The following is a 21,107-nucleotide window of genomic DNA, read 5'->3' as shown; positions in this document are numbered from 1 at the left end:
CTCCCTGTCCTCCCTTAGCCCTTGGCTGCTGCCAGGCACAAGCCCACTGGGGGAGGACAGGAAACCACCTTGCAGAAAGGCCGTCCCCTACACTCAACAAAAGGGGAAAACGGAGGCTCCAAAGCTTCCCACTCTCGAGTGCTGGCCCCCAGATCCTCTCTGCTGCTTCTTCCCCCTCCCCTGGCCCTAGGGTCCCAAGCAGAGGTGGCAGCTACGCAGGGAGGGGGTAGTGGACACGGGTAGTCTTCTTCCGGTGGCCTTGGAGATTTGTTCCCTCCCTGCTCACCTCTCCCTCCAGGTTACAAGCTGTCCCCGGCAGAGGCCAAGTTTCTCGTGCACCATGCTATCACCTGTGCCGGGCACAGGACGCCCAATAAACATGTGAAGAAACCAGCTAAGGGCAGAGGGGGGATTCGAACCCAGGCCTCTCCCGGTGTCCTCCGGCCTCCCCTTGCCCAGCACCTACCACCCTGAACTATTGCTGGTTGATGACGCCGTGCCCGGTGCAGAAGGTCTGTGGACGCACCTCGTATTATAAATTGCTTTTTCACACCCCACGTGCCTTCCCCACAGTTTGATTCCACATTTACTGAGCTCCTGCGAGGGGAGGCCAGGTCTGGCGCCAGGGCTTCCAGTAATGAGGTCGGCGGGGGCTTCCGGAGGGCAGGAAGCCATCTTTCTTCCCTGCTCTCTCCTGCCCTGCACCGCCGGGCCAGCTGACCGCACTGCCTCTCCAGAGTAGGGCCTGGCCAGCGTCCCACTGGTGGGATGAGGTCAGAAGCACCCACCCTCCCCCGGGAGACAGGGCACGTGGTTCGGGTTGGGAGACGTGGGCTCAGAGCCCAGACTTTCATCTGAGAGAGGAACCGGACCACAAACTTGTCCCGGGATGCGGGGCATGGGGGGCAGATAGGAACTGGCCCCGGTAAAAGCCACACGCATGGCCCTTCTCTTGCTGCCCCCACAGGACAGTAGGAAAGAAGAGCGTGGATGCTGGAGTCCAGGCGATCTGGCCCCACCTCTGACTGTGTGGCCTTTAAGCCTCAGTTTCTGTATCTGTAAAACGGGGATACAACTGACTCTACAGTAAGAAGGACTGAATGACGCACACGAAGTGCTGAATGGAGCACGAGGCACGTGTTCGACCCGAAAACATCATTACTATCAGATGAAGACACCGAGGCCCGATGGGACCTGAAAACCCAGGGCTGCCAGCACACGCTGGGGGCCACCTGCCGGGCACCCGTCAGCGGTACTGCGTGGGAGACAGGCTGCGCCAGGAAAACATGAGGACTTTATTTGCTGCACCGACAGCGGCTCCGAGGGGGCTGGTGGCTGTCGTCTCTACACGGGATGTCTGAAGTGGGGGACAGCAATAGCATTTCCCCAGCGGAGGGCAGGGCAGGCTGGGCCGGGCAGACTCGGGGCAGGAGGACGACAACTGCCACCTCCCGGCTGCCGGAGCGATAGCTGTGGGGCTTTTGGAGACGAGTCCCAGGCAGTGGCTCAGAGGCAGGGAGATCCAGTGTCCAGGGGCCGAGAGGCCGGCACTACCTCACCGGCCCGGTGGGCGGCGGCCAGGGCTGCTCGGCCAGCTCCCGCTCCAGCTGCTTGAAACGCTTCTTCGAGGCCCTTTTGGGCCGGAGCCGCCGCAGGCAGGCCGGGAGGCACTGGTCCAGCACGCTCTGCAGAGGATGGGGAGGGTGCAGAGGGGTGGCTGCGGCTGCGGCCCAAGCCCGAGCCCCCCCCCACCCCGACACCAGGGTGAGCCCCACCTCCAGCATGAAGGCCCCCACGAAGTTGAAGGCCACCAGGCCCAGCAGCAGCAGCTTGAAGCAGGTGTCAGCGATGCCCCTCAGCGCCAGTGGACCTTGCAGGAGGCCCGGGGCCAGGAGGAGGGCCACCAGGACGCAGCCCAAGAGCGCCAGGGCCACCAGGAAGGGCACTGGGGGTGAGGGCGTGCATCAGGCCAGGGAGCCCCTGCCCCCCCCGCCCCCCGGACAGGCACCAGAGCCCCGCAGCCCGTCCCTCTCCCCCCGCCCAGCCACGCAGCGGCACCATTGGTATAAAGCGGCCGGCGGAAGGGCGCCCCCTTGGACACGGCAGCGGCCAGGATGAGGTACTGGAAGCTGGACAGAGAGAAGACCACGGTGTTCTCATAGTTGGGCAGGTTGTCTGGCGCGGGCACGGTCTTGTTCAGAGGCACGAACCTGGGGGCGCAAAGACCCAGGGGTCAGGGAAGCAGGGTGCGGGGGATGGGGCAGGGGTGGGGTTTGGGAGCCGGGCTCCCTACTCACCAGGGTTGGGCCACGGTCAGGAAGTAGCCCCCCAGCTGCACGCCGGCCACCAGCATCACCTGCAGCAGCAGGCTGCTCAGCACGGGGACGCTGAGCAGGGCCCCCGGGGGCCGCGCCCGCCCCAGCGCCAGCGCCGGCCCTGTGCGGCTCATGAGCACGGCCACCGTGGTGGTGATGACCAGGTCGATGACCAGGAACTGCACGTCGCCCAGGTTGGTGTTGATCTGTGGGAGCGGAGGGCGGGCAGAGGGCAGATAGCAGGGAGGCACCGGCCCTGCCCTGGTCCGATGGGGAAGGTCGGACTCTGGCCCTGCAGCCCGATCGGGGCGGGGGAGGGGGCAGTCTGCCGGGGAAGACACCGCACTGCCTTCAGGGAGCCCCTCTTTCGGCCTGAGGGAGAAGGCATCCCTGCTGACCTTGGGGCACCTAAACCTGACTGGCGGTTCCTCCCGCCCACAGGAAGCTCCCAGGCTGCGGGGGTGCTCAGGCTCGGCCTCACGGAGCCCCTCGGTCACCAGAGGACACGGTTCTTGGTGGATGCAGGGACAGATGCCAGTACGAGATCTGCACTGCCCCACAGTGTCGCCTGCTTTCCGTGGGGGGGGAGCCGCGAGTGCTCAGGGCAAAGCCGGGGAGACAGCCTCTGAGCAGGGGTGACAAGCACGGCTGAGGTCTGGGCTGGGGCGAGCAGGGGCGTCAGGGGGATCCATGGGAAAGGAGCAGCGGCACTGTACTGTCCCACTCCTGCCCCCATCCCTGCCGGGGCTCGGCCTCAGTCTCCCCCACAGACAGGAGCTCCCAAGGACAGGGACGACACGTTGGCACAGGACAGCCGTGGGCCTACTGTGTGCAGCGACTCGAGGCTCGGGAATCGCCCAAGCCACGTGGCTAGAAAGTGGCAGAGCACGATCCGAGGCCACGCCAGCCGGGGCTCCTAGGCACGCTGTCCGGGTCCCAGCTCTGGACGCGCTCCCGGCGCGGCTCCGCCCCACTCACCGTATAGAGGATGAGCACGGAGATGAACTGGGTCAGGCTGTACAGGGCCATGTACTTGAAGACGCTGAACGAGGTGTCGAGGGAACACCGGCCTTCCCTGGGTGCAGGGTCGGGGCGTTAGGGGGCCCAGCTGGCCGATGGGCCCTGAGGGCACCCCCCCCCCCAACGCCGGCCTCAGCCCACCTCACCTGATGACCATGGGCACACACTCGATGCTGGCCATGCTCGAGGTGAAGGGCGAGACCACCGAGGCCTCGGCCTGGGACAGCGAGATGCCCACGTCCGCCGCCTTCAGGGCCCCGCAGTCGTTGGCGCCATCCCCGCACATGCCCACGCAGTACCTGCGCAGAGGGGGGCCTGGCTGGAGCCCGTGAGGCGCCTCCGCAGCTGCGAAACCACCCCTGGCCTCCACGGGCCTGCCGGCACGCGTGGGGCTGGCTGGTCCCTGCTGCCCGCCTGGTGCCCCAAACGGCCTGGTGCCCGGGACGTCGCAGGTGAACAGGGGTCATGACTGCGTTTGGCCTGACGGCCCCAGGAGAGCCTGCTGGGGTTCTCCCTGCGGGTGACGATACCTCCTAACGCCTGCGGGGGAGGCGGGGGCTCGTGCACCCCTGGATGCGCCAGCCCCCCGCAGGCCCCTCGCCCACAGGTACTCACTGGAGCTTCTGCAGCTCACACACCAGCTCGGTCTTCTGCTCGGGGGCCATGCGGGCGAAGACAGTGCCCTGGACCAGGACCTGAGCGCGCAAGGAGGGAGAGGCTGAGGCAGCTGCGGGGGGAGGGGGGGGCTGAGAGCGACGGGGCGGTGTGGGGCTCAGGGGCAGCCCTACCTTGGGCAGCAGCTTGGGGAAGTGCTTCATAAGGACACCAAAGGTGGGGCCGCTGAGGGCCAGGTGGCGGGATCGGGGGTCTGGCTCCACAGGGCAGCTGGCGGCCTGGTCAGGATCCTGGGGGCCCCGAAGCTCAGCTCAGCGTCCCCTGCCCGCCCCGGAGAGCTGGGACCGGGGTCAGGTAACACGGGGTGGGCTCATCGGTGGGGTGTGGGGCTGGGACCCCGGCTCGGCCTCACCTTAGCCCCGTTCACAGCTGCGGACGATTCCAATGGCAGGAGTTCGAGGGACGCAGGCTGGCCTCGCTCAGGGGGGGTGGCGTGGATGATGACCAGGTGCTCCTGGGGGCCCACCATGCCGCAGCCCTGGGCCACCGTGACCGCGGTCTGCAGGTTGTCCCCTAGGAGTGTGGGGGCAGGGTCAGGGCCCAGCTGCCCTCCGGGAGCCCAGCCTCACCCTGAGGCTTGCAGATGCGAAAATGGAGGCCAGACACGCTCTGTCCGCCACGCCCGGCTGGGTGAGCTCTGGCACGCTCATCAACGTCTCTGAACCCCGCCTTCCTCACTATAAAACCAGGCACCAACGGCCTTAGGGGAAAGTGGGTTTCAGGGCCACCGTCGCACATGCTCTACTCAGTGACGTAGCACTGGGCTGGAAAGTGTGTGCGCGCTCGAGAGTGGGGAGGACAGGAGGACACAGATACCCTGGGCTCCTCTGCGTTGCCCTGGCTAGAATCTTTTCTTGCTCCATGGAACCGGCACCACTTTCGAGGGTGACATAATCCCCCATTTCCTATAGGGGGCGCTGGAACCTGGAGAAGCAGCCTCGCAGGCAGGCGTGGGGCCGGAACACAGGGTGCTCGGCACCACCCCTGGGAAGGTGGGGGCGCCTGGAGGTCATTCTACTCCCCTGGGGCCTCATCTTCCTCATCTGCCAAGTGGAGGGACAAGGGTCACTTGGGGGGATCCTGTGAAGACCCATGAGACATCTGAAAAGGACCTGGCCTGAAGCAGGGGCCCAAAAAGAAGGGGTGCGGTGCACCCCTCCCTCTGCCTACGATGAGGAGGGAGCTGCCCTCCCGAGCCAGCCCTGCCGCCCGCACGCACCTGTCACCATGACGGTGCGGATGCGCGTTCTCCGCAGAGCCCGGATGACCGCCGCGGTCTGGGGCTTCAGCAGGTTCCGCAACACCAGCAGCCCCAGGAGGTTCAGCTCCCTCTCCACGGCGTCCCTGCAGGGTGCGCAGACCTGGGTCAGAGGTCACGAGCTGGCCCCAGCCCCCAACCCCAACCCTGGGCAAGGCCGGCTCCCCCGGGCTCGGCCTGCAGAGAGCCCCCCCGCCGCCCAGTCCCCGGGGCGCAGCCCACCTCGTCAGCTGCTGAGCGGCCTCCAGGCTGGGCGCGACGGGCAGCGGCTTGCCGGCGAGGGCCACGACGCGGTAGCCGGCGGCCGTGTAGTGTTGCAGCGTCTGGGCGAAGTCTGGGGGCACTGCCGGGGACAGGCAGGTGTCACGGGGACAAGGAGGTGGGGGCCGGGGCGGAGGCGGGGGGCCCACCCCATTCTGGGCCGCGGCCCGCCCCCTTCACCTGTCTTGGGCTTGCAGAGGCCGGCCACCAGCTCAGGGGAGCCCTTGACGTAGGCCTCCGGCTGAGCGGCTCCCGCCCACGCCGCGACCACGCTCATACGCTGCAGGGCTGACGAGAAGGGCAAGCGGCTGAGGATGCTGACGGGCACCGGGGGCTCCTCCTGCAGAGACGGAGGGGCAGCTGAAGGGCCGGCGGTGCAGCCCACCCCCCACCGCCCCCATGCACCCCTCCCACCGCGGCTCACCATGCCCTGCGGCTGGGGCTCCCAGAGCGGGGGTTTCATCACCGCCAAGACCTGGGTCCCAAACGCCGAGTCTGCAGCCGGCCCCTCCTCCAGGACCTGGGAGGCAGGCAGGGAAGGTTGGCCTCCGTCGGGCCGGGCGCTGGCCGGGCCTGGGGCAGCCCATCCTGGGCCCACGGAGGGACGTGGCGGGAGAGTCAACCTACACTCATGGAAGACTTCCTTCGTGGGAGACCGGATGGGAGTTAAGAACACGGGCTTTGGAGTCGGACAGACCCCAGTTCAAACCCTGGCTTTGCCACTTACAAGTTGCAGGGTGACCTTGGACAAGTTATTCCCAGTCTCCCTCGGCCTCAGCCTCCTCTCTGGGAGGCAGCTTTGGAAGCTTCCTTCCTGGGCTACAGGAAGAGCGCGAGCCACGGCCTGTGCCACGGAGGGCTGGCACAAAGTGGGTGCTCACACGTGGCCTTGGCCATTGTTATTAATGATGATGGCACAACAGGTGCCACCCGAAGTCCTGGAATGAAGACCAGGCGGGGTTAGTGAGAGCCCGGCTGCCCAGAGGCAGGGGCTGACCTGCTCGGCCTCCTCACCCAGCCAGTAGATTCCACCATCTTGAGGTCCATGGGGTCGCCCACGGGGGTGTCCTGGAGCCGGCTGAGGGCATGGCAGGTGGCCAGTGCTCGGAGCAGGGGCCCCACGGGCAGGCGGCGGGGCTCTGGGACCAGAGGCAGGAACGCCTGCCCTTTTAGGGGCACCACACCCATCACATCCAAGCCGTCCTCCGTGAGGGTGCCCGTCTGCAGGGGGCAAGGGGCGGGCCAGTGATGAGTCCCGGGAGGAGCTGTGTGCTGTTGCACTGGGCGCCCACACCCCAGGCCAGGCAGGGCCCATGGGAATCCCAGGAGCCAGCGCAGGAGCCAGAAGAGAGCCCTCTGCCAGGGTCACCCTCCCCAGCCCCCGCTTCCTCTGACACCACTGCCTCCAGGAAGTCTTCCGTCACCCTATGGCTGGGTCAGGCGGCCCCTGCTTCGGGCTCCCACCCACGACCACTCTGCTACCCCATCACTTGTTTGACGCGGGGCCAGAAGACGCCAGGAAGCGTACGTGTCTGGCTCCTTCGCCAGCCTGGGGGCACTGTGACCCTGCTCAGGCCCCACCTTTCTGTTTAAAAACTCACTGTGGCCCCCAGTGCCCTCAGAATTATTACCATCCGAACTCAACGGGGCTCACCTGCCTCTGCTGGACCAGGGCCGGGCCGTCTGGGCCTGCCCCCTTCCCCACTGCTCCCGTGTCCCAGGTCTGTTCCTCCAAGGAGCCGTGCTGACTGCTCCCCAGCCCCCACCTGCCCTGCCTCATGTCTCCGGGGGCACCCCCACTCCGCACTGGGGTCACAAGGAGCCTTCCTTGATGCCATCTCCCAGAGGGAGTGACCCCCACATACCACCCTATTACGGTACCCTGTTCACTTCCTTCCCCAAACCCATCACCATCTGCAGCTCCCTGTGCACCCCAGTTTGCTCATTCTGGTGGGGAGACATCATCCCGGGGGTCTCTGCTGGGTCTCGGTGCTGAGCACAGCACCAGGGAAGGACTAAAGGATCTCAGATGGTTCCTCTGCCGGACGTGAACTTGGCGAGCTTGGGAGCTGGGCGGGGCGGGGGGGCGGGGTCTCTGAGCGTCTCGGCCCCAGGACCGGATCTGGCACCCACTGATCCCGCCCTTGGTCAACGCGGAGACGGAGGAATGCAGGCGTGGAGGCCTCGCCGTGGTGCCCACGGCCCCCACCCTGCGGCCCCCACCTTGTCAAAGCACACCAGCTGGAGCTTGCCCCCCAGGTTGATACGCAGCGGGTGGACGCAGAAGATGCCCTGGCTCCGGAGGCGGCTCTGGGCGTAGAGTGCGCACACGGTCATGGCGGCCGGCAGGGCGGGGGGCACCACCACCGTCACCAGGTCCAGGGCCCGGATCACGATCTCATTCAGAGGCACCTGGCAGGAGGCACCGTGAGCGCCCAAGGCCAGGCTGGCCCCGGGTCCCCGCGGCGGCCCCCAGCCGGCCCCCAAGGCTCACCCGGTTGCGGTGGAGGATGAAGATGCTGTAGACAGTGCCGAGGAGAGCTGCGGAGACAGCGACGACTCAGCGGGACATGGGACGGGGCTGCAGGGCGGCCCCCAGCAGCGGGGAAGGCAGGAGGCCACTCACCCAGGACAGAGAGAGCAGCCACGAACTTCATGCTGTGTTTGTAGAACTTGAAGTTGATGGGCCGGGGATGCAAGATGGAGCTCACCAGGCCCCCTTTTGCTGTGCAGAACCCTGGGAGGAGCCGAGGGGTGGGGGTGGGGGGTTGGGTCAGGACAGGCCCTCCCAGCCTCTGCCCTACCCCACTGCACCTGGGGGTTGGGAGACACGGTGCTCCCGGGATGAGACATCATCCAGTTTGGGGTGACTCGTGATGGCCCACAGGCCTTGCCCAGTCCTCACAGGGCTTAGTGAGAATGGAATGAGTGGACGGCATCTATAAAGAGGTTATTGTTTCACTGAAAATCCAGATACGTGGCTTCTGCTGAAACACTCCGATCTGCGGACACTAGGTCCCATTCAGACGTGACAAGGACCTGCTGGAGTTGTATAGGGCTGCTCTCTTCCGAAGGGGTGGGCTCCTGTGTGCTGGCCACGTCCCTGCCCACTTTGGCCAACCCCAAGCTGGGGGTGGGACTTGCCCAAGGTCCCATAGCAAGACAGCGGCAGAGATGGCTGCTGCCCCGCCGAGGGTCGTGAGCCCGGCATCCCTCCCTGCTTCCCCGACTCCTCCTACCTGTTCGAGTCACCACTGCCAGGACATGGGGTCCCACAAAGGCCCGCGCCTGCAGGACGAGGGTCCCACAGAAGAGCGTGTGCCGCCGGTGGGTGTCTGGGCAGTAGGGCGCAGGCCCCTCCGGCAGGGCCGTCTTCAGTACTGGCACGCTCTCCCCTGTTAAGCACACTTAACTCTTGTAACCACACGTGCAGAAATCATTGCCCCCATTTTACAGAGAGGGACACTGAGGCTCAGGGCAAAAGACACAGAGACACAGCCAGACGATCCTGAATGGATGTGTGCCAGCCCTGTACCAGGACCCCTCTCTGGGGGAGCCCGACAGCGTGCACGCGTACAGAGCCGGGGGGAGGGGGCGGGGAAGATGTTCTTACTCTGTTGGAATTATTTTATAACAAGCGGTATGATTTAGTAACTCGAAGCAATACACCAGAGGGAGGGTGGGTGGCGGTGCCTAACCTCTCTGAAGCCCTGAGCGCCTGAGGGGTGTACGATTAGCAACCCCGGACTGTCACTGGGGAGGGCAAGAGAAAGAAAAACCGCGAAGTGCTGCGGGGCATGGCGGCAGGGACGGAAGACCGGGAGGCCATGGCCAGGGCTGACCTGTCAGCGAGCTCTCGTTGACCACGCACTCGCCGGCCACCAGGGCCGCGTCGCAGGGCACCAGCCCGCCTTCCTGGGGCAGCACCAGGCAGTCTCCTGGCACCAGCTCGCTGGAATCCACCCACTCCTCCTCTGCGGGCAAGTGGGGGCCTCAGCGCGGCCCAGGGCACACCCCGCCACCTCCTCGAGCCTCCCTCCCTTCCCCCACGCTCACCTCCGCTGGGCCGGCACACGCACACCCGCGCCGACAGCTGCACCATGTCCCTCAGGGTCTGGCTTTGCTGTGGGGGGTGGGCAAGTGGGGAGTGGGTGCGCGGCGGCCCCCTGGGGGACCCGCCTGCCCCGCCCCCTCCCCCGCCCCCCACCTGCCCCGCCCCCCCCCCCCCACCTTTCTGGTCTTGTAGAGCGACAGGCAGATGGAGGCGGTGGAAATGAGGAAGATGCACAGGGCGTACGAGTAGTAGCGGTCCGCCAGCCACAGCCCGATGCTGAAGGCCTGGAACCCATAGTAGGGGTTCAGTGCCTGGGGGAGGGGCGGGGAGGCAGCATCAGGGCCCGCGTCCCCGGGGTGGCCCAGCCCCAGGCCGGGCCTTTGCCCTGCTCCTGCTCAGCCCCTCCAGACATCCCTGGAGCCCCCGGCTTCTAGGCTCTAAGAGGACACGGGCATTTAGATGCCAGGCCCCTGCTAGGCGCGTCCTCTAAGTGTCATCCAATGGTGATGACAATTCCACGCTCCGTTTTGCAGATGAGGGAGTGGAGGCACAGAAGGGTCAAGTCACTTGCCCCGAGCCACACAGCTCCCAAGTGGCTGCCTGGGGGTTCCATCAGGCCCGACTCCAGGAGCCAGTCTCCCTCTCGTGGGCGTCCGCCTCCGGCTCAGAGGGCCGGGATGTTCAGTGTCCTCTAGGGTGTCCGCGTCACTGGCGCCCTCTGTCCCCTATGCCACGTCACCCCTCTGAAGCTTGGGATCTTTGTGTATGAACCGAGTGTCCCTACTCACGCGGCTGCCAGAGGGTTAAGGCGGGATAGGTGCAGTAAGGCCCGGGCTCTGGAGCCCGGCTCTCGCACACAGAAGCCCGGGCTCTGCGGCCTGGCCTCCCGGCCTCTCCTCCCAGCCCCAGCCTGGACCACGGCCTCCAATTCCTTGCCCTGAGCAGACGGGGCAGGGTCTGAGGTGACTGTCCCCTACGGAGGAGTGGACAGCTGCCCTAGCCTGTCACTACAAAGCGGCCCTACGATGGCAAGCCCCTGGCCAAGGTCACACAGCCAATCCAGGCCAGAGCTGGGGCGAGGCCCAGGGACAGCCCTACCTCGTCCACCAGCAGCTGCGGGTAGGACTTGACCGGCACGCTGATCACGTTGGGGCCGTAGACGGTCTTCCTGTAAGAGAAGTGGCCGGGCGAAGAGATGGAGGGGACAGCGGCAGCCAGACCCTCCGGGGTGACACAGCTAGCACCTCGTCTTACAGCCAGGGAAGGCAGGTGACCGAAGACCACGCGGAGCGGGCCAAGACACGGGTCCCCAGCGTGCGGGGCGGTGCCCACCTCACGGTTTGGTCCTGGAGGGTGAGGCCGGAGCAGGAGCGGTGGACGTCGTCACAGGTGCGGCCGTGGTCCAGCAGGCTGGGGGGTGGGGGGGGCGGCGGGGGGCGGGAGGGGGACTCATGTGGGCGATGGGGCGTGAGCGCTGCCTCCCCTGCCCCATGGGACTCGGGGCTCCAGGCCCCTTCTGGCCCACTGAGCTCCTGGGAGGAGGCAGGTCCCTCACTGACTCTGGACTTAACCTTCTCCTGTTCCTCCGATCGGGCTCCAAACCGCGTCGCCGAGGAAGAACAATGAGCCATGATGAGAACATTTAATAGTGACAAGAATCACTACTACTGAGTGACGGAAGTATTCCTGACAATGATGATGCCTTCCGTAAGGGACTTAACCTCTCTGTGCCTGTTTTCTCATCTGCAGAGCGGGGATGGTGACAGCACCTGCCACGGAGGGCTCTGGGGGGGATGAGAAGCCACACGAAGCGTGTGGCAGGTGCCACCCCCATGTGCCCTTGCTCAGCTCTGCAGACGCAGCTCCCATTTACTAAGACTTAGGAGGAGGCTGAGTGGGGACGAGCCCCCAGACAGATGGTCTGAGTGCAGAGCCTAAGGTCTGATTTGGCGTTTTCACCTTGGCCTGAGGCTAAGCCTAACTTCAGGCGAAGCTTATATACTTTTCCCCTCAAAACAGCCCTAGGAGGCGGGGATTCTCTTTATGCCCTGGTTACAGACAGAGACTCCGGGGCCTGGGGAGGCTCGGTGACTGGCTTGCATCGCAGGGGACCAAGGCACACGGCTGAGAGGGGAGCCCACGCCGGGCCACCTCATGCCACCTCTTCTGTCCCGCCCAGCACTGGGGTGTGCGTGCACACGCGCGTCGGTCCTCACCCCTACCTGACTTGGCAGAAGGCCTGCTGGCTCTCCATCCAGACGAAGCGCTGGCCCCGGAAGACGTAGTATCGGAGCGTCCGCTGCTGGGTAGGAGAGAGAAGAGGCTGGAGGCAACCTCAGGAGGAGGGGGGGTGGGGGGCCGAGCAGGGGTAGAGGCCAGAGTCGCAGGAAGGAGGCGGGGAGGCCTGGATGTGTTAAGGTGGTCGGCCAAGCATCGTAGACGTTGGGGACAATGGAACCAGAGGTGCCCGGGGAATGTGGAGTCCAACTGTCCCATTGTATAGAGCGTGAAACTGAGGCCCAGGGAGGCTTAAGGACTTGTCCAGACCCCAGCCGTCCACTCACTGCCTCTTCGTTCCTGCAGAACTGGGCGGTGTCCTTCCACGCACCCTCTGGGACTGCCCCCACCGCCGCCTGGCTCCGGCCGTCCTCCGGGCCCTGTGCCGGCAGCTCCAGGCTGGAAGGGGTGTGGGGGTTCTTGGGCAGCTCTGGAAGCTGTCCCAGCCCCTCCCCATCCCATGGAGCCGCAGTCCCTCCCTGGGGTGGGAGGCACTGCTCCCTTTGTTCCGAGCGCTTGTGGAATGGGGCCGGTGGGGAGCGGGGGCTTCTGGGAAGGGGGACGGGGCTGCCTCACCTGCCCTCACTCACGGCCTCAGTCTGCACCTGCACCGTATACAGCTGCCACGAATTATCCTGGAACAGAGCTGTGGACTTGGTACCGGAAGAGACTTCTCCCCTCCCGGGTCCCACCTGCCACCTGGTGGCCCCTGCTGGACGAGGCAGGGCTCAAGCAGGAGCCACCCAACCTGCCCCTTCCGCCCACTGCTTGGATGGGAAAGTGGAGGTTCAGAGACAACAACTTGTGTGCGGTCCCAGAGAAAGTCAGCGGCCAGATGGGGCTGAGAGCCCCCCCCCCGCCCCGCCCCGGGCTGCCTGACCCGACCCCAGCGCCACCCTCTCCAGCACCAGGCTGCCTCACCTCTTTGTCTCTTATTTCGATGACGAGTGTTTCTGCGCGGGCCAGGTTGCAGGGCCGGAGCCGCAGCCGCACCCCCCACACCGGCTTCCAGCGGAAGAGCAGCAAAGGGAGGCCCGCCATCAGCCAGACCACGATGTGATAGCCTATGACTCTCCATGGACTGCCACAGTAGCCGCTGAGCCTCTGCGGGCGCGACACAGAGGGCCCAGGTGGGGGCGGGGCGGGCGGGGGGGAGGAGCGGGGGGGGGCTGGGGGGCCCACAGGAGCTTTCGCCTGCCCACACCCCCCACCTACCACGGATGAAACTGAGGAGCTGAGGGGATCTACAGATGTCTCTATCGTCAGGGTCCCATAGCCGGCGGGCGTGCTGCCCACGAGAGGGCTGCTGTCTGTGGGCACAAAGGACAGAGGTCATGGGGGGGCGCTCCTCCTTCTGACTTTCAACAAAGTTAGTGTCGTCATTTGTGGCCCGTATGGAAGCTGCGGCGGCTTCCATGCAGCTGCTGTGGTCAGGAAGGAGCGGAGGGAGCGCTCTCGCTCTCCCGGACGGCTGCTGTCCTGGTTGCTGTAACTGATCTGTGCCTGTCATGTCCCCTCTGTGCCTGTCATTTCCCAGGTACAGACAGAGTCCTTTATTAAAACTGACACGCGCGGCGCCTGGCTGGCTCAGTCGGCGGAGTGTCTGACTCTTGATTTCCGCTCAGGTCATGATCTCAGGGTCCTGGGATCGAGCCCCACGTTGGGCTCCACACTGGGCGTGGAACCTGCTTGGGACTCTCTCTGCCCTCCCCACCACCTACGCTGTCTCTTTCTCTCTGACATGTTTCCGGAGACCAGCAGAATGTTCCATTGATGGGGTCTCGCACACAGTTACTAGAGTAGAGCTGTAGAGAACCAGCTTGCTGACACCAAGGACCAGCATGGAGGGGCCAATGGGAGCGGGTTGGACGCGCGAACTGGAAAAAAGCAATGGCAGGTGGCACAGATCTTTGTAGTGCTTTGGGTTCTTGCCCTGAAAAGCTTAAGGTGTTGGTCCCAGGACCAAAGGCAGTCAAACCTTTGATGCTGGAGAGCACAGGAAGGGGACAGTAAGATTACTCAAGACAACGGTATTCACAGCTGTGTGAGATGAAGGTTCTAGCAGGAACAGATGTGGCGCTTTCTGGTGAGTGAGGATCCTGGGGCCATGGCCGCGATGTGTCACAACCATCTCAGGACGTGGTTGCCCCCCCCGCCCCCGGTTTCCTGGCGGTGCCTGATTCTGAAGACCGAAGGGCTGTGCTTCAGAGTGAGGCCGTGGCCGGGAAAGCCATCTTCATCTGCGATTATGGGCTTACAGTGGGAGAGGAACACTATGGGAACGAGGCAAGCGGGAAGACAACGGGTTATTTTAGATGGGAAACCACGACCTTTGGATTTCCGCTAATGGTGGCATGACCAAGGAGAGACTTGAAGTAAAAAGAAAAAAGCATCACTAGGGCCGCCTGGATGGCTCAGTCGTTAAGCGTCTGCCTTCGGCTCAGGTCATGATTCCCGGGTCCTGGGATCGAGTCCTGGGAGCCTGCTTCTCTGCCCTTCCCGCAGCTTGTGCTCTCATGTTCTCATGCTCTCTCTCCCCCAAATAAATAAATAACATCTTTTTTAAAAAAAGAAAAAAAGCATCGCAATTCTATAAACTGGTCTGACAGACAGACCCAAGGGCTCAAGGCTTCACGGGTCTGTTACCTGACTGTCCTGCTGGCTCTCACTCACAGGGTCTTATTGCCTTGTGTGTCTGGTTATCCCTGGCTGGGTGTGGGCCCACAATGGGGGGGACAGGGCCTGGTGAGCGCCCTGAGCTTCCACAGCCCTCACACATCCAGCTACTAGCTTCCTGGGAGCTCTGGGTCCCCTTTGCATGGGGTCCCCACCCAGAGGGCACAGATCAGGGTTGCTTATCCTTGTTCAACTCCAGGGCCCAGCAGAGTCCTGGCAGCGAGGAGATGCTGAGAAGTCGAGTCTGGACTGAGAATATGTCGGGTCTGCCTTCGATAGCAGCCAGGATACGGGCCACCAATCTGAAGGTGGGATGGAGGGAGGGAGAGGGAGGAGCTCAGCCAGTGGTGGGGGGTGGGGGGCTGGGCAGAGAGGAGGGGTAAGCAGAGGACAGAAGCTGCTGTGTCCCAGCTGAGCACTTGCCAGGGTTCCTTACTTAACCCTCTGCGGGGAAGGGCTATCACCCCCATTGTACAGATTGGAACACTGAGGCTCAGGGAATAGCACTAAGTGGCTCTATTGCAGAAATTCTGTTCCCCCATCTTGCCTACGGCAGCGCTGGGGTCCTGGCAGGGCAGGCTCACAGCGACTGTTCCGGGGCTGCAGAGGGCCTGGGCTGACTGCTCCCACCCCTGGGCAGCTTTTGTGGGGTGCAGACATGCAGGTGCCTGGGTCCGTCCCCAGACCTACCAGAGCGATGGCAGCAGTGCTGGGGACCTGCAGGTTTCACAGGAGTCTCTGGATTCACTTAGAGGGACGGGAACACCAGGCTGGGGCGGGGGGTGCGAGGGGAAGCAGGCTGCAGATTTCTGAGCTCCGGCCCTTTCCCCTCCCCAGCCAGAGTCCTGCAAGCCCAGAGTGTCCCAGGCCGCTGCCACTGTCACAACATCCCCAGCCCCTCAGCTGCTCTGTCCCCAAACACTTGGGCTTCTGAAGTTTCAGAACAGCCAACGCCTCCGAAAGCCTACTCTGCTCCTGGCCCTTTTCAAAACAGTTAACACAATAACCCTGCCGTGTGAGCTCAATCACTATCCCATTTATATAGAAGAAAGTGAGGCTCAGAGAGGTTAAGTAACTTGGCTAAGATCACACAGCAAGAACGCTGTAGTGTCAGGATGCGAGTCCAGGCAGGCTGACTCCAGCGTGGGTTTTATCCCTCTGCCGTGCCACCTGAGAATGCCCTGAGGACTGGGGCCTCGTGTCCCCATCAGACCAGGCAGAGTCTGTGCAATCCTAGCCCAGCCCCCATATCTCCACATAACGACGGTGATCATAATTACGATGGTAATGACCATAATCAGAGCAGCCGACAGCCATCAAGCACTCCCACAAGACCCACTCTACGCCTCCAGGCGAATTAGCTCATTTAGCCCTCCAGCGGCACAAGGAGCGGGGCTCCTTTCTCTCATTTTACAAATGAGGGGACTGAGGCTCAGAGAGACAAAGGCACCACCCCCTCGCCCCCTCAGTAAATGGTGGAACCAGGACTCTGGAGCCCGATCCTGCACTTTAGGGGCCCAAGTGGGTACTACCGGAGACCAGGGCTCACGGCCTCACCTCCCCAGGCCTCCCTGCACTCGATGACTCAACAACCCAAGCCCCACCTCCGGCCAGGCCCTCCCTGTCCACTCGGCTGACTCAGAACAAACAGAGCCACCAGCGCCGGGAAGAGGCTGGTCTCTGGGGAACACACCACACACCACACACCACACACACACACACACACACACACACACACACACACACACACACGGCTGGTCTCTGGGGAACACACCACACACCACACACACACACACACACACACACACACACAGCCTGTAGCCCGCAACCATGGGGGTCTCTGGCCAGCAGCAGGGGCTCAAAGCTGGAGAGGTAGGAGGCCAGGTCAGCCTTCTCCCCTGGGGCTCCAACAGGCCCCAAGCCGGGTCCCCTGGGGCGGTCCCTTCCACTCTCGGGGCCTGGCCCCATCCGGCCGGCTTTTGAGTGAGTCTTGTCAGGGCTGCATTTCCTTCCCTTCCTGACAGCGACCTGGACCTGCCGACAACACTCAGCAGAGGGCCCTCTGCTAGCTGGCGGGGCCTGGCAGGGGGTGACTTGCTCTGGCTCCTGGTCTGGGGGGGCAGAGGAGCAGGCCTTCAGGGCAAGTGACAGCCTGGCAGGCTGGGTTCTCAGGCCCTCGGCCACCAAAAAGCCACAGACCTCTTGCGGCGGTCCAGTTGCTACTGGAGTCCCCGCTGTCTCTGACCGGCTCCCTGAGGGGGGCACGGTAGGTTGTGTTTTGGCCCTTAGGGCTGGTCTTGGGGGTTTCTGTGGCGTAAGCAAAAGAGCACCTTGGGGTTCTAAAGGGTTGACACGGGCCAGGCCCTGTTGCAGGGGCTTCATATACGTTACCTCGCCTACTCCTCACCACCACTCTATGAAGAGGGTACTTGTATCCCTATTGTACGGATTAGGAAACTGAGGCTGGCAGAGGTGAGGCTGGTGAGTGGTGGGATCTGGATCTAGGCAGTCTGGCTCTCGGGTCCACGCTCCTAACCACTGCACCCCCCTCCTCGTGGCTTCTTCCCCAGAGCCCCTGGCTCTCTTACAGGCAAGCTGTGTTTTGGGAGGCAAGTGCTTTAACCTTTCTAGGTTTCCATTTCCCCTCGCTAGGAGCGTAACCCCGAGCAGATGGCTGGCACACGAGGAAGTGTGAGCAGCGGCCGCCCCGGGAGAGGCTGACGTTCCTGAAGCCTGGGCCTGTTTCACGGGCAGCTGCCGGCTTCCCTGCCAGAGAGGTGTGGCTCGGCTCTGACCCATTTCCCAGGCTCTCTTCCACGTTCCCATCAGGCAGTCTGAACCCACAGCTGTGCCCCTGCTCCCCTGTGCACACTCGACCGCTTCTCCCCGGCTCAGGGCTGGGCTGGGGATGGGAGAAGCCTGCATGGCGTGCTGGGCCACCTGGGGCAGGTTGCCTCGCTTGTGCCGATCTGATTTCATCCGGCAACCATCCTCAAATGCATCCCATTTTACAGGTGAGAAGACTGATCTGGGAGAGGCAGTTGGCTTACCAACTTGTCTAGCAGCTGGAAAGGGTCTGTGTTGCTCTGAAACCCTCCCTGCCGGCCTCCACCACCCCCACCGATAGCCATCATGCCATTAGGCTGGACCGGGCGTCCCCACAGAGCCAGGCACGTGGTTGGGACTCAGGAACCATTTACTGAAGGAGAGAACGAGTGCACGCCTGCACATCTCGCTGACAGAACAGAGCACGGAAGCAATGGTGCAGAGTGTCACTGACCCCTGCCTCTGGGTCAGCAGCCAGGAGTGGAGGCGCTGGTCTCTTCGGGAAGGGCCCTGCCAGAGATTACCCTGTGCTCGCTTCCCCTCTGATCTAAACAATGCTCCCTCTGCGAGCTGCGTCCTGGTGCCCATCCCACACCCCTCATCTCCTTGGGGAGCATGCTTTCCCAAGTCTGCCTTGGAGGAAGTCCCGTCTGCGGAAAACTCTAGTCTCCCGACAAGGTCAAAGCCCAGTGCGCTCTCTCCTGCGAGACACCTGTCGAAACACTCGGAAGTGCTGGTTTGTCTCCAGTCACATTTCAGTGTCCCCGGGGATGGCACAGGAAGGTCAGGGCAGTGTCTGATCTCCTTCAGGCACACCAGCTCAGGCTGGCCCCGAGCAGGCTGTGTAGGATGGGAATACTTTCCACGCCGATTGCACTGCTCTCCTGAATAACAGGGACGGAGAGGCTATTGCCAGCTCTTTCTGCAGTACGGGAAACTGTGGAACGAAGCTTCAAAGTCCCTGGCGGTCATAAGGCTGGCAACGAGTGGGTCTGAATGAACACATCTCCCTTAGTTCACCCTCACAGCTGCCTTGTGAAAAGTATGGATTTGGACCCCATTTAACAGGAGGCACAGAGAGGTGTCCGCGATCGCACAGCTATGGGTGGTTCAGACCAGACTTGAACCCCCCGACTCCACAGCCCTAGGGCAATGCCACCCGCACTGCGGAGTGGAGGGGCTGGAGTCAAAGCCATCTGAGAACCTCTTGTTTCCTGCGGAAGCCCGGCTTCCTGCTGCTGACCTGGCAGTGGCCCAGGGCGGCAGGGCTGCCTCCTCCCTTGCCGTGCTTCCCCAGCAGCCAGAAGCTCCTCTCCTCTGCCAGGCTAGAGGGGGTGGGCAACAACCTGCTAGTAGTAACCTGATCTTTAAATCTGGGGTTCAGAGGGCATCGTTCCTCAGCCCTCCCCCTCCCTCACCAGGGTTCACGCTGAGCTTCCGGTGGGGTGGGGAGAGAGGTGGGGGGTGGGGAGAGAGGTAGGGGGTGGGGAGGGAGAGACCAGAACGGAAGGGTCTGCCTCCGTTGAGGATGCTCAACCTTTGGTGGGCCCTTTGCTGAGGTCTGGGGTCTGAGTGACTGCCATGGCGACGAGACCCTCCTGGAGAAGAGAGGTCTCCTGGCTCCATTTGCAGCAGGTGGGATTTAGACTCTGGAAAGGGTGGGCTTGGGACACATGGTCTGGGATGGGTCACATGCAGGGTGTGGTCTTCGGACCCGGGTGTTGACAGGCTTCCCCTGGGGGCCCCTGAGGCAGGGGATCAGAAGTGGCATTTGTGTCCAGGACACTGACCCAGGGATTCGGGAGCCCTGGCTTCTCCAACCTCATCCATCCATCCATCCATCCATCCACCCATCCATCCATCCACCCATCCATTCATCCCTCCATCCATCCAAGAGGAGTAACTACCCAGAGGCCCCGGATGCAGCGGCCTCCAAGGCTCTTCCCCGACCTGGACATCTGTCATTGCGGGAGGGAGTCCAGTAGGCGTGGGGCAGCTCCCTGCGCCCCTTCCCCGAGGACCTCCAATCATCCTCCTGCACAGCGCCCAGGGCTGCAGGAAGGCGGGGAGGGGATGGCTCCGCGCGCCGCCATCCCCGGGCTCCTGGCCTCTCCGGGAAGGGCCCGGCGCCCACTCCCCCGGACGGGGGCGCGGGCGGGGACGGGCCCGGGGATGCTTCCGGGGGTTGTTCCCCTGGCCCGCGAGCCTGCGGTGGGGGTGTCGCGTGGCGCGACGACCGGCGGCCCGAGAACCGCGCCCGGTTCCGGGCGGCCAGAGCTGCGCACTCACCTGCGCTCATGCCGGCTCCTCGCGCTCATCGCCGGCCTCGGCGCTGCGGCCCGTGGCCTGGGCCCGGGCGTCGCGATGCCCCGCGGCGGGGCGCGAGGCGAGAAGCGGGAGGCTGGGGGCGCGGGGCGGAAGGCCGGGGGGCGCGAGGTGGCCCGGGGCACCTGCAGGAGCCGGCGGCTGGCGCGGCGGGGAAGGTGCCGCAGTCGGGGTGTGCGCGCAACCAAGCCCCGCCCGGCCCACTGCGGCCCCACGTCCGCCCCGCGCGCGCGGGATGCCGGGACTTGTAGTCCGAGCCGCCTGCGCCGCCAGTCCGCGATAGACAGACACGGGGTGGGGGGCGCCAGGGACTGCGACGGCCATCCCTCAGACACAAGAACACACAGAGACACACTCAGAGACAGCAACCCTCAGACACACACACACACATACAGAGTCACACACAGAGGTGACACGTAGAGAAAGCGCGCACATACACAACAGTGGTGTGACACTCAGAAACACAGATATAACCCCCCCTCCGTGCACTGCACACATGGAGTCAGCCCCAGCTGCGTACCATAGTGGTCAAGGGCTATGCATGCGGCTTCAAGCTGGCCTCCATCTTTTTCAGGCTGTGTGACCTTGGGCAAGTCACCTACCTCTCTGGGCCTCCTTTCTTAACCTACAGGATGGCAATGACATCAGCGATGCCGGCCTCATAGAGTTGTTGTGAGGCTCACATGAGGAAACACGTAAAAACACTTGGGACAGCACCTGGCATGGCTTGGTAAATGTCAAAGAAGGAAGACACGCCTGCCCAGAGACTCAGGGACTCAGACGTGTGTGGACACGAGGAGACTCTGCCGGGATGCTTGGGAGGGTCTGAAATGCCAGAGGAAGAGCGGAGGGATAGCCCAGACCCCAGACGCCTCACATCATGACTGCAGACACACCTGCACAGGTGGGACGCATGGAGGCCCTGACAGGCACTGGACGCCTCATCCCCCATTGTGACAGGTGCAGACATGGTGTCCCCTGACCCTGGGGTCGGTGGCTTCTGGACTAAGGACCTCCAAAGGTGGATGGTGAATCAGAGACCCCTGGGTCTGGGGCAAATCGGGGAAGGATCGTATTAGGGCCAGGATAGGACTGGCCCGGTCCATCGTCCATCCAGTGTGACCTGTGGCATGCCAGGCACTGTTCTAGGAGCTGAGAACATGACGGTGAATGAGACAGACACGGGGAGCAGCCGAAGGCAGGCAGACAAAAACTCTAACAATAACCTGTCATGGAAAGGGCTGGAAGGAGCTAGAACTTCGATGTGGGGGTAATGGTGCAGGATAGACTCCAGAAGGGAAACCAGGGAAGGCCTTGATGGTACCTGATACGTGGCAAGAACTCATATGTACCTTTGCTAAAGGAGCAAATGTTGGCAGCACTTGCTGATGCACAGGAGTGGAGGGCAGGAGCGTGGAAT

At 63.6% G+C, this 21,107-nt stretch overlaps 1 protein-coding gene and 1 non-coding gene across 6 annotated transcripts; one reads left to right on the top strand and one right to left on the bottom strand.

Moving 5' to 3' along the window:
- Nucleotides 1–1,393: 1,393 nt before the first annotated feature.
- Nucleotides 1,394–19,878, bottom strand: ATP13A2 (ATPase cation transporting 13A2). 5 transcript variants are annotated; one of them, XM_045804267.2, is made up of 29 exons: nucleotides 19,652–19,878; nucleotides 13,076–13,170; nucleotides 12,782–12,964; nucleotides 12,437–12,495; nucleotides 12,148–12,259; nucleotides 11,806–11,885; nucleotides 10,916–10,993; nucleotides 10,682–10,751; nucleotides 9,760–9,894; nucleotides 9,586–9,652; nucleotides 9,372–9,503; nucleotides 8,769–8,924; nucleotides 8,156–8,266; nucleotides 8,024–8,070; nucleotides 7,753–7,941; nucleotides 6,544–6,750; nucleotides 5,954–6,049; nucleotides 5,710–5,869; nucleotides 5,491–5,611; nucleotides 5,230–5,354; nucleotides 4,363–4,523; nucleotides 4,124–4,240; nucleotides 3,951–4,030; nucleotides 3,482–3,634; nucleotides 3,294–3,390; nucleotides 2,298–2,521; nucleotides 2,059–2,210; nucleotides 1,776–1,945; nucleotides 1,394–1,685 (listed from the first exon to the last, which is right to left on the bottom strand). In XM_045804267.2, the coding sequence occupies exons 1-29, from the start codon at nucleotides 19,659–19,661 to the stop codon at nucleotides 1,551–1,553; spliced, it is 3,522 nt and encodes a 1,173-aa protein (XP_045660223.2). In that variant the 5' UTR covers nucleotides 19,662–19,878; the 3' UTR covers nucleotides 1,394–1,550. The 5 variants fall into 5 exon arrangements, with proteins under 5 accessions (XP_045660223.2, XP_045660225.2, XP_045660224.2 ...); XM_045804269.2 differs by having other exon boundaries at nucleotides 9,760–9,867; XM_045804268.2 differs by having other exon boundaries at nucleotides 11,806–11,882.
- Nucleotides 13,245–13,377, top strand: LOC123796784 (small nucleolar RNA SNORA16B/SNORA16A family). Its single transcript, XR_006780818.1, has one exon. It is a non-coding gene; the product is annotated as a small nucleolar RNA SNORA16B/SNORA16A family (small nucleolar RNA).
- Nucleotides 19,879–21,107: the final 1,229 nt, after the last annotated feature.

Source organism: Ursus americanus, chromosome 33 (genome assembly GCF_024610735.1).
Source record: "Ursus americanus isolate L20-20 chromosome 33, mUrsAme1.1.p, whole genome shotgun sequence".
NCBI classification, from domain to species: Eukaryota; Metazoa; Chordata; class Mammalia; order Carnivora; family Ursidae; genus Ursus; species Ursus americanus.
Note: the sequence above shows the minus strand (reverse complement) of the source record. Positions and strands in the feature narration are given on the sequence as shown.